General features: G+C 40.6%; 2 protein-coding genes across 2 annotated transcripts; one reads left to right on the top strand and one right to left on the bottom strand.

The window, feature by feature from the left end:
- Positions 1-1176: 1176 nt before the first annotated feature.
- Positions 1177-7015, top strand: LOC139119286 (uncharacterized). Its single transcript, XM_070683027.1, has 2 exons — positions 1177-1589; positions 3634-7015. The coding sequence occupies exon 2, from the start codon at positions 3694-3696 to the stop codon at positions 5422-5424; it is 1731 nt and encodes a 576-aa protein (XP_070539128.1). The 5' UTR covers positions 1177-1589; positions 3634-3693; the 3' UTR covers positions 5425-7015.
- A 491-nt stretch (positions 7016-7506) lies between these two features.
- On the bottom strand, positions 7507-11855 carry LOC139147987 (histamine N-methyltransferase-like). The gene is made up of 4 exons (XM_070719245.1): positions 11771-11855; positions 10448-10675; positions 9113-9436; positions 7507-8108 (listed from the first exon to the last, which is right to left on the bottom strand). Exons 2-4 carry the CDS (start codon positions 10647-10649, stop codon positions 7753-7755), a joined length of 882 nt encoding a protein of 293 aa, XP_070575346.1. The 5' UTR covers positions 10650-10675; positions 11771-11855; the 3' UTR covers positions 7507-7752.
- Positions 11856-12302: the final 447 nt, after the last annotated feature.

Genomic DNA, 12302 nt, shown 5'->3' with positions numbered 1-12302 from the left:
CCAAGTACTTGAAAGGGAATTCCCCAAAATTGCGTGTGTAGAAAGAAGTGTACGTTTTACACATTCATGAGACCGGCCGTGCCCATCCGATTTTGCAGTGTTGCTCCGATGGTAATATAAGATCGAACGATTATCAAAATTGCGTGTCGTTTGTGATTTGAAAATAAAAGGCGGTGACTTTATTTGACAGAAGCTAATCCAATCAACGGTCACCTGTGATCTATTCCGCTCTGTGCGCCCTTTATACATATGCCTGAGAACTTCTCAAGCATATTTACACACGTCTATAGGGCGCATAGACGCAGAGCGGAATAGACTACAGGTGTCTCCGCTTACACATTTTCGCAAATTCCAGTTTCACAGTTTGTCTCAGATTATCGCGTGTTTGTGGTGACAGCATCAACTGACGATGCCAGACGAAGAATTTTCTGTATCGAGAAAATAAAATCACAACAAACAAACGAAATAGTGGACGTACATATAATTATACAGTAAGAGCGACAATGTCACTGGGTAGCACTTATTCAGAGCTATCGCCTAAGTGGGAGGGGTGGACATTATCCATGTTGGCAATACGTATGATTTGCAATTAGCTCAAGGTTGTTAACCCTCTGAGCGCCAAAGTCAATTTTGGCCACCTTTATAAAAATATACCCTAGTCAAATTTTTTTCCAAGTTTTTACCAAAATTTTGATAAAACGTAGTCAATGAAATATGATGTTCATTTGGTCCAAAATTATCAAAAAAAACCAAACAAATTCATAAAAGTTCAAAAAAATTGGCAAAATGTTGCATTTAAATTTTGGTGGGAAAATTCACAGCGCTCAAACTTCTACCTTCATTGGTTATTCATGCTCCACCCACAACTCAACATCGGGAGATTCTATTGGTCCAACTCTAGTTATGCGACGCAGCCTATAAGACCACAGTCGCTCCGCCAGGGACTGTGTTAAGACATTATACTGACTACTGTATCTAACTAAATGGTGTTTATCTGTTTTATTTCCACAAGTCTGCTCACTTCTGTTCTTCGAGTTTATGCCATGTCATTATAATTGGCTATCTCCCCATACCGACACCCAGTAGTGTACTCTGACCCATGCCAACAGAGCCTCGACATCATGAACAAACGAAGCGATAACATTTACATAGATAGTTTTCGGAGTGAACAAGTTTGCATACATTTTGACAAACACGCAGTCCAAACGATTCATTTTCCGACCAGCGTACAAATGTCTCCGGGCAACCGCACAATGATGACAAAGGCTGGCAAGCTGCGAGTTAAGCTAACGGGCAGGCAGGGTCACTGGGCGCAGCATTGTCTAAATACCTGTATGCCATCAAAGTCCTGTGCATACAAGTGGGCCCATAGTATATAGGCGCTAGCGTGGGAAGGGCACACAGCGACCTGTCTGTTTTTACAACGTTTTAACGTCATCGAATGATCACCGCTGCAATTAAAAGCCAGCGTCTTCGTTCGGTAATCATGTCATGGACTGACGCGCAGAAAACTGGGACGTCCTGAGCACTTCACCGTCTTTCTGGGCGACACAACGCGACAGAGGAATAGGGTCGTGGTTGAAACACAGGTGAGTGGCTATGCACAAAGGCTTTTCGCCCACCTCTGTATTAAAAGCAGCCTCTTGGATATGCGGTACGTGTCTAGAGTGTCGTGACTACTGGCTTGATCGAAATCCAACTGAATCGCACAGAGGTTTCCCCAACGGGTTAATACTTGTGAAAGGACTCTATCGTACGTTTGGCGTACATATTAAAAATGAAGTTTGTTGTTTGCTTTGTTCAGGCCCTAAGCTTGTCAGTACCAAAACGCCAGCGACTTTTCGCTAGCTGTCAAAGTCGCCCAGTCTTCGATACCCTTTTGCTGTACAGTTGACACGGTCTGGCCTTGTGCCAAGTCTAAATTTCTCCGTGTGCCAAAGCCAGTCACGTCAATAGCTGGTGAATCCCCGTAAAGACTTTGCAAATCTCTGATGGTCACTCTTCGTGTGTACACTCCAGCCTCATCCTCGGAGACTGTTTTGTGGGCTTTACTAAACATCCTCTACACCAACAAATTCACTCCGATATTTTTTCTTGGCCTATGACTTTCCACCAAGGGCAAAATCACAAGAATTACACGCAATTAAGACGCTTTGTTTAATTGTAATTGCTTTGTCTGGTGTCTTTACCCAAATGTACGTAAGGTGGTTAACTTGAACATCGTCATCAGTTCATGATGCCCAATGATCAGACCAGATATTGTGTTAGTCAGTGCTGTTGTGTCATCGTTCGGTCGCTAGAAGAGAGCGCGACAATAGTTTCAAAGCTGACGTTTACCCAAGGACGTATTTCTGTTGACACACATAGTGTTTTACCATGGTAGGCCGTGAGTGGGCTCAGCTATGCGTTGAAAACCTTGTCAAATTCATGTCGTGACATGTTTTAAAGCCGGCAGATTTCAATACACTTCTGTCCCTCGGTCGATTTCTTTGTTTACACGCACAGTATACGAGCCTGTCTAATTCTTTGGTCGGTCGTATCTGGTAGCACAGATTAGTCACAGTTAAAACTACGAAAAATCGATCGGAATGTTTTCAAAAAAGTTATGTTTAAAAGGCATAAAAAGAAAAGTTGCGATGTTTGACATGATCTTTGCCTGGGGGCGCTGTTCTTTGACGATTTAACGACTTCTGACCCGTGAAAGACCTTGTTTACATAGTAATATCATCTCTATCCCACCCCACAGACCGATTGTACTTTTCCATACAACAATTGACGTCGAAAGAGGTCGTGGTTGTCAGGTCAAAACGATTACTGGAAACGATTTATTTATGAGAAAGAGAGAGAGAGAGAGAGAGAGAGAGAGAGGAGAGAGGAGAGAAGAGAGAGAGAGAGAGAGAGAGAGAGAGAGAGAGAGAGAGAGACAGACAGACAGACAGACAGACAGACAGACAGACAGACAGAGAGAGAGAGAGAGACAGACAGACAGACAGACAGACAGATGCTGAGACAGAGACAAAGGCAGACAGAGATAGGGAGGCGGAATATGAGGTAGATAACAGGTATAGCAACGGACCGGGGGTTCAGACAGGCCAACATTGGGGGAGGAACAGAGAGGGTGGGCATGATGGGTCAACGCAAGAATCTTACCCGGTGAAACTTTTTTTACGAGACAAAGACTACGAAGTAACAATAATTCTCGGCAGACAATGACATTTATGGCAGACAATGTGTAGGCATTTTCATTAAAAAAAACCGGGCGAACCACGATTTTTTGGGAATTTATACAGAACGCCAAAGTTACAAACCAATTACCCATGTTATACTGTAGAAAGATGTCCGTGAATAAAGCACACTGTCAGTCACATGTCACCATTTCTCCGCCAGAGGGCTGGCAAACGCATGGTGTTCATTTCGTGGCCACATCACACATATCATATCATGATTTTGGGCGCAGAAGTAACAGGCTGAGAAATTACAAGTGAAATCAGTTCATTTTGCTAGCAATGTTTGCGCGATAGCTGAACTTATTTTCGTTTTCCTTTTGCAAATGAACTTAACTTTCACAGAAATATGACGAGGTCCCTTTAGCAATTTTTTTTAATCACAGTCTGTTTGCTTTCTACATTCCAGAAGTGCGGGATTCCCCCTTCAAGACTCAGAAGACTTTAATATTTTTGCCAAACTGTCGTGATGTTGCGACAAGCGTCTATATCCTCGGATATCATTATGACTGTGAACCCCCAGCACCCGGCTGGGGGACACGAATCCGGCCGCAACATGCGCGTCGTTACCATAGAGAAGCCGATCCTTATTTGGAACGGGAACCTGAACGGACTGTACTACAGAGCCGAGGACTGCAGCATGGATGCCTATCTGAACAACTACACATATATGAAAGGTGATAAACGGTTCTACTCGCGGCGGCACATACACGAAGTTCTCCAGGAAACGTGTATTAAAGCCCGGTACAAGATCGACGATTCCTTGGATTCGAAAGAGAAGGGCGATGGAAATTTGTGCGTTGCTGCACTGGGGATTATCGCTGAAAAGAAAGCCACCGATCGGAACGACTCCCAGTTCGTGTACCTGTGCGCGCCTATCACGGTTAAGCCGAACGGCGGCCGACACGTTAAGCTTGCCGTTAAATCGGAGCCAAACCTCGGGAAGAACTGCAAGGAAGCCGTCTTCTGCAGCAGGCAGGAGTCGGTGGAAACTCGAGACATAGCAGACGACCCAGAGATTTATTTTATCGGCCGCGAGAGGGCGCTGTCCACCCGAATCGAAAGGATGAAGAAACGCATGACAAGGAGCATGATGAATGACGAGGAAGACAAATCCGGGGATGACCAAGATGACCTCGCGAGCGAGGAACGCGAAGATGAACCGATCATTTACGAAGAAAACGTAACGGATTTCGAGAACGGGTTTGAGGGGAACTTTCTAACCGACAGCTTTAAGTCCATGGCGGTAGACGACAGTTGGTACTTGAAGAAGGCGATCAAGGATTACATCAAACAGTTGCCCAGAACTGATTTCCGAGAATCTGCAGATGTCTTCAAAGCTAAGTGCTACGCAGGGAGATTCAGTGACTCGGGGTTGTCCTTCTTCATGGTGGGCGGTGAGCAACTGAAAAGTTTCTACCACGCCGAGCAATGGGTCTTGGAGATGTTGCGAATGAATCCGGATCTGCCGGCTGAGCTTCTGCGAGACTACCAAATCAGCCCGGCGGCTTTCGAAATCCACGCGATCATGTTGGAACTGCACAGCGAACACGATATTTGCGGCAATTGCCAGGATCATCTGCACAGCCTGATAGCGGACAAGTCCCCGAACAACGCCATCAGGACCGCGTTCAAGAACTCCTTGACGAAGTGGGGGTACAGCGTCTCTTGCGCCGATCTGCAAATCGGGGTGCGTGTGTCCTCGAGAATGGCCAACAAGACCGGAGCCGAGCAACAGAGGGAGTGTGGCTGCCCCGAGAAGGTTCCACGACCCTTTCCGACGGAAGACACGGCCGTACAAGACCTCATGCAGAACGGCGTCATCATCGCACACCGCTTCGTGCCGATCGCCTTCTATGACCGACAGGGGAGCAAGTTGCCCGCATGCGCAATGACTGACTGCAAGACCTGCATCAGGGACGAGAGGAATTTCCTCAATGAAATAGGAAAGAAACTTCAAGAAATGATCTTGACTTCGGGGGTTACAGAAGGAGAAAGCATCGAAGGAGAGAAAACCGTCGTGCTTGACGTTCGGGTCGACGTCCTCGGGAACACAAGACACGCCTGTCCATCGTCCACCAACACCTTCTGTTCATATGACTCATTGACGTCATACGCGAAGCTCGATCTCAAAACGAAAGTGTGTAAAGGCGTCAAGCTGTACCTGACCTCGTACAGGACAGAAAAAGTTAGCCCGTGAACAAGGTCGCCGAATAAGATGCGATTACCAGGCTCGAATATCATCATAATCCCAAGTTTGTGTCTATTTAATACCTTTAGTGCACCTTTAGTGCATACATTTGCAGTTGAAATGAACGCGAAGACACGAGTGTCATTATTACTGTGAATATGTCTTGCTATCTACACTGAAAGAATGATACATACATATTTAAAAAGAGACAAATACATATATTGCTATTCACACAACTGAGTAAACAAATTAGTAAATCATGAAACATACATACATACATACATACATACATACATACATACATACATACATACATACATACATACAAACATACATACGTACATACATACATACATACATACATACATACATACATACATACATACATACATACATACACACATACACACATACACACATACATCATGCATCACGGACCTAGCTACTTACCAACATCCGTTTGTCCTACCTATGCAAGGATGTCTTTATAAAGGGGAGATCAAGATATTTTGACCTTTTACAAAAACAAAGACCAAAGATATTTCAATCTCTATCACACAATCTTGTCAAATGACACCGTTCACGTATAATCACCCAATTTGCGCAACAAGCTCTGTGCAGTATGTTCCTAGAAGAGTAAGGTAGCTATTTGTATACTGATACAGAAATATGTTATGTTATTTGGCTTGTTGTATTTGAAAATGTATGCGTTCGTTCTGAAATTAATAAGCTTACTCTATTCTCGAGTTGATAACGTGTGGAATTTAAAATATGGACGTACTTTATTATTGTAAGTGTTTGGCAGCTCAGTCAGTCAGTGTGAACATCACAATGCTTAGCAGCTCATTCAAACCGGTATTTACAGAAATTTTTCATACTCAAATACTTTCAAGTTTAGATGAATCCATGTTTTGTTTACATGCAGCCAAACTACCATGTATGTGTGTATGTATTGTATGTATGTATGTGTGAGTATGACGTGTGTGTGTGTGTACCCAATAAAACTTGTCTAAGGTTGATGTTTGTAAATACAGAGACTTGACGCGTGTCACAACATATTTACTAATGAAAGCTTTAATAACGCCCTCACACGAATATTTGAAATGTAGAGGTTACCCATTCATGTCGTATTTGCACGAAGTCATAACTACTCTCCATGCCGGAGAGTTTTTGGAAAAAAAAGTTGAATTGGACGTGCGGATGCGGAGGAAATCTTCCATTAATTACGCCATGAAGTTATTACGTCTTTGAAACTGTGGCTTTAAATGTAGGAGTCGAACTTAGTGATGTCAACGAGCCTTGTATTTGTCAAAGAATAGTATTGTTACATTGACATGCAACAACTCCATCAGCAACGATCCGTGGCAACGATGCAGTATATAATACATACGTGTACAACGATATACCCGATACTCGTGCGCCCCCAGCGACAACAAAGTAGAGACAAGAGATTTATATTTCAGGTAGAACTGGAAGGCGTACAAGTCAAGTAGAGTGACAATTAATGTGATCTGTAATATTTTTTCTTTTATTTTTTGAAGTCTCTAACAACGCTTTAGTGTGTATTTGTTAAATAAAATGTTTATTGTAAACTTTGGAAGACCTGTGTCGTGTTCGGTTTGTGTGGTGGGCCGGGACACCGAGTTTGCTATAAGATTGAGTCCGAGTCCGAGTCACTGTACTGCGCACGCAGGGATCACTACAGCACATCATGTGTATTTTGTATTGTGTTCAATTGTTGCAAACTTTGTCGAAGTAGAGGGTTTGTAATGAAAGCTGGTGGCGTCATTTTCTTTCGCCAGAAACGTTTTTCTTATCACCAAAGCACCTTGTAAGTCCAAGCTATTTTGAAATTGACAGTAAAATAGGTACAAACATAGATGTAACTCTCATCAAAATCAACTGAAGTTATTGTGCAATCGTTTCAATTGTATATATATATATATATATATATATATATATATATATATATATATATATATATATATATATATATATATATATATATATATATACATACATATATATAAATATATATACATATATATATATATATATATATATATATATATTATATATATTTACCTACCTACCTAACTACCTACGTACCTACCATACGCATTTCGCTGTCTGTCTATCTATCTCTTTATCTATCAATCTCTGTCTACCTATCTATCTATCTCCTATTGATCTATCTGTCTGTCTGTCTGTCTGTCTCTCTGTCTGTGTCTCTATCTCTCTGTCTCTGTCTATCTATCTATCTATCTATCTATCTATCTATCTATCTAAAATTCACAACATATAAATTAAATTCATTCAAAATAAGTGAGATGAAGATCATTTGTGGACAATGATAGCTTCCCAATCAAATTTGAAAAGAAGGGTACCGTCATCTTGCCTAGGATCGCAACATTCAGGACCCAAAGCCAGTTCCTTGACCGACTTCTGTAACTCCACAGGTGCAGTTTGTCTGAAGTTGATGGTATGAGTCAGAAAATCCCACCACAGGTTATTTTCATCTGTTTCATCTTCATAGCTCGCGATCACCTTGGCCCTTGATGGCGTCCTGCTGCGTTCGTATTTCACACCCATTTTATCTAATACTTTGCACAGGTCCGCCGAGTCTATGGTTTTAAAGAACTCTTCGCCCTCTGGGAAGGTTTTCCTGAGAACTTTCGTTTGTCCACCGTGCTCTGAGCAAGTTAAAATATCATAGAAATCGTGTTACATGTATGTGATGCAGTAAATATTCAAGTTTTCGTGATTTTATTTCATGACAAATTTTCATGGTTCAAATGGTTAGAACTTATTTCTGGCCGTTTTGACAGTTTTTAATGTGATTGTGTTAATGCAGAATCTGGTGACTCTACACATTAAGACAGAGCAAACTAGTCTGAGACGTTATTAATCAGATAGACTATATCTGATTGGTCGAGGCGTGAAAAAAGCGGCCATATTCGCGATATGGCACTGTTGGAACATGCTCCAGCTCTCACCTTTAGAAAAATTCCCTTTTGACGTTTCACTTCAGACTTTCAGATACTGCTATGATAAGATATGATAGCAATAAGCCATTTCAGCAACGTGAAACACGAGATTTGACGAGTTCACGGGTTCCAGGAGCGAGAGCGAGTATATCGTGGTATACCGTCTCTGGGTGTGGTTTATTGGTTAATTTGACCTTATTCACAACTTAAATGAAATTTGTTATGTAGTAGGAAGTCAGAACGTGGGATAAAGTTTTCGTACCTAGACTAATTTATTTCAATAAATGCATCTCGATCTGTTTTGAAATAACCTCTGAACTCCAACCGTTAACTGACACAGGAGTGTTAAATATGCATCATACGCGTACTACACCAGGTCTTATGCAAGTGACAGTCTGTAACTTTGTTCTGTACACCCCAAAGAGAGACCATTTAATTTGGGGATGATTTATTCAGCTGAATATTTAGTGACCTCCTTCAACTCCTATGCAGATCCGTTCAATACATTTGGCTCTAACTTTCCAACAAATATTCTTGAGATAAACTGCGATGCTGCCTGACCACTTAAGTAAGGCTGCAAACAAATGACCCGATTTAGACGTATAAATTGCAGAAAGTTACCTTTTGATTTTGACAACTTACAGCAATTTGCAAATGGGTTTTAACTCTATATCATGGTGTTCATTATAGTTGTAAAGTAGAAAACTCACCAGAGATAATTACAATAAGCATAACGCCCCCATCGGCCAAGATATCATACAGATAACGAATGCTTTCTTGCCAATCACGCAGGTAGTATAAGATATGGACAGCGCTGATAAAGTGATATTTGTCATTCGATGAGCCGTTCTCGCGTTCAAATTCCTCGATAGTCTGCTGTTTAAATTCGGTGCTGACGCCCTCTAGGTTGTTTCTCTCAGCAGTGAACAATGCTTTATACTTGTCTAGGTGGCTTGCGATTGGTTCAATAGCAGTGTTGTCAATATTTGGATACCGTTCTTTAATCTTTGTGATCAAGAGGTAGTCCGTTTTACCTGTATTAGAACACATTAAAATATCTTAAAGCAGCAGCCAGGAGCCATTTGTCACGGGTTAGTCAGTATCTCATCTCTGCCTGTGTGATAGAATATCGTATCGAATCAAGCTGATATGTTGAGATTTTGTTCAGTATTTTATTTCTACGCCATAGGAATCACAATCTGCAGCTATAATTACATCTAGAATATCTTGAAGGTTTGGTAAAATCATTTTTAGATCCTCAACTTCTAGGGAATTATTTGTTTATTTGTTTGTTATTAAATAACTTTGCTGCCATGCCATAGGTGATTGACATGTACAGACGGGTTGAAGCTTTTATCAAGTATAAGAAAGGACATTTTTGTGCCAAATGATTGTGAGATACATCAAAGTAATTTAGGCTGTAATATTGTGAGGTAACAATAAACATAGTTATTCATTGCAAAAAAAAAATGTTTGCTGTAACCCTAGATGGAATAGAGCAGAGTCACTCACTTTCTTGCAATATCAGAAAGTTTGCAGTAATATGGACGAGATTTGTTATTGAGTGTATGTATGTATGTATGTATGTATGTATGTATGTATGTATGTATGTATGTATGTATGTATGTATGTATGTATGTATGTATGTATGTATGTATGTATGTATGTATGTATGTATGTATGTATGTATGTATGTGTGTGTGTGTGTGTGTGTATATATATATATATATATATATATATATATATATATATATATATATATATAAGTACGAAGTATACAGATATCCTTGTGGGAAATTACAGAGCTCGATGCTGAAAGTAGTGCGCGTTAAAAGTTTAAAATAAATTCAATCCTATATTTTTGTCTTACGGAGTAACATCATAGGCTGTTTTGCAATTGGCAAACGCCATGCAGTTGTTATTACGTGATCTTTACGATCACCTACAGTTTGATACCGACCTATTATGCATGATTGCTTATGTGCAATGGTAAGATCATGTATCATGTATTAGCCGAATCATTGTAATTCAAACATCAAACCCACCATTTCCACTTCCCACTCCTAGCACTCGTAGTGGAGCGCCCTCTGGTATTCTTGGCAGCTTGGTCGACACAACTTGGCGAAACACAGTATTAGTCCACTCTTCTCGATCGCCGTGGTTCGACACTGTCTCATAAAACAATTTCATGGAATCTTCATAGTGCTTGTGATCATGAAATATGCTGCGAAGTTGTGATTTAGACATCTTCGGTTCGGTAAGACGAGGGGTATCTGTCAGCAAATACAAAATATGACAAATAATTTTGTTCATACATTATTCATGGTAACACTACATACATCTTGCTTTGAGGGATTAATATGAGCTGAAGATCTATTACATCTGTACAGCAGCTTCATAAACTTCGATGGATACGTCCATGGAGTGGAAGAAATTCCTGCAACAAAATCTCTTTCAGGGCTGAAAATACAACTAACTTGATTCCAATTATCTTCAAACGGATCGGTTAACGGGAACGGGTTTTTGCCACACGACGTATTTAGTTCTTCGTTCATTAATCACCGCTGTTGAAGGTAGTATGCACCTCGAAAGTGAAAGACTTAAACTTTTGCTAAAACTTTCCTCAATGAAACTTTCTCTCATTCTCTTTCAAAATCAAGAATAAAAATAAGGGGTCATCTTACAAATTTTGTACAACAGAAATAAATAACAAAATATTAAAAATTCAAAATGGCCGCTACCCCTGTGTTAACGCAATTGAGAAAAATATCATTTTTGATTTGCAAAAACATTAAAGTTTTCTTTCTCCAAGGGCTTCAAAATGAGTTCCCACAATTGATAGATCAGAAAATATTTAGAAAAGTTTGAGAGTCACTAAATAGCTGTCCCCGAGGTGCATTCTACCTTAAAAGTGATTGTTGGAAAAATAGTCTGCATCTGTGCAGTATAGAGGGAAGCTGCTTTCTTCGTCTATTATGTGTGTCAAAGGTCATGTAGAGGTCTTGACGATAGTCACTGCGATCTCGTTCTCAATGGTCTCTTGAGAGATCGGAGCCATGTTGGAGGACGCACAACACTCACATGATTATGAATAAGCAATGTCATCATCCCGTCACTCTTTTGTAGTTCAATGTGAAGATCTCATGTCTTTGATACTGTCACGATCATGTACTAGTCATTTATAAATGTTGCAGCAAGTTTTAGAGAGCGCGATTTCTCGTTAATATGTCCTTCTGACCACGCTTGACCTATATATGACGTGACGTGATGTGCAATCCATTCGATCGTATTTAAGCACAACTTGTAAACATCATTGCATTTTTTATAAAAAATCTTATTTCTATAAATAAACCCGAAAGCAACCTTACCTCTGAATTAATCAATGTGCACCTAATACAGTTATTCCACAGATAACTGACAAGCGTAGGTCTGATCGAAGGACCAACCTGGCAGCTGAACCCGGACAAAGGTCAAAGCTTTATAATGTAATCACGTGACAAATGTAGAAATGGGCGGGCGATATAGAATCACGTGACCTACATTCGCTGCCAATGCACAAAACAAAACAAAACAAAACAAAACAAAACAAAACAAAACAACTAGGTGTTGGGAATTGTGTGGTCGTTGATATTTCGTGAGTACCATGGGGGCTCTTACTTTTTACTAAATGCAAATCAATACTGATATTCACTCTGAAAGAGGCAGAAAACAAATTTTCGTAAACTTGTTTTCTGAGATTATTCCATCGAACTGCTGTCTTTCAACGACTGACAGTCATAAAGTGTTTATGGCTGTTACCTTATAGTGAGGACTGTCAAAGCAACAGCTGGCTATCATGGAGCTACTTAAAAGGCAGACAACGGGCTTGGAAAAGAATTTCAGGCGAATTCATTAATCGAA

The sequence above is a fragment of the Ptychodera flava genome, chromosome 2 (genome assembly GCF_041260155.1).
Source record: "Ptychodera flava strain L36383 chromosome 2, AS_Pfla_20210202, whole genome shotgun sequence".
NCBI lineage: Eukaryota > Metazoa > Hemichordata > Enteropneusta > Ptychoderidae > Ptychodera > Ptychodera flava.
Note: the sequence above shows the minus strand (reverse complement) of the source record. Positions and strands in the feature narration are given on the sequence as shown.

Coding starts and splice junctions, on each gene's coding strand:
- LOC139147987 (XM_070719245.1), bottom strand. CDS start 10,649: ATGTCTAAATCACAACTTCGCAGCATATTTCATGATCACAAGCACTAT. Junction 9,437..10,447: donor AGGAGTGGGAAGTGGAAATG/GTGGGTTTGATG, acceptor GTTCTAATACAG/GTAAAACGGACTACCTCTTG. Junction 8,109..9,112: donor GCTTATTGTAATTATCTCTG/GTGAGTTTTCTA, acceptor TAACTTGCTCAG/AGCACGGTGGACAAACGAAA.
- LOC139119286 (XM_070683027.1), top strand. CDS start 3,694: ATGTTGCGACAAGCGTCTATATCCTCGGATATCATTATGACTGTGAAC.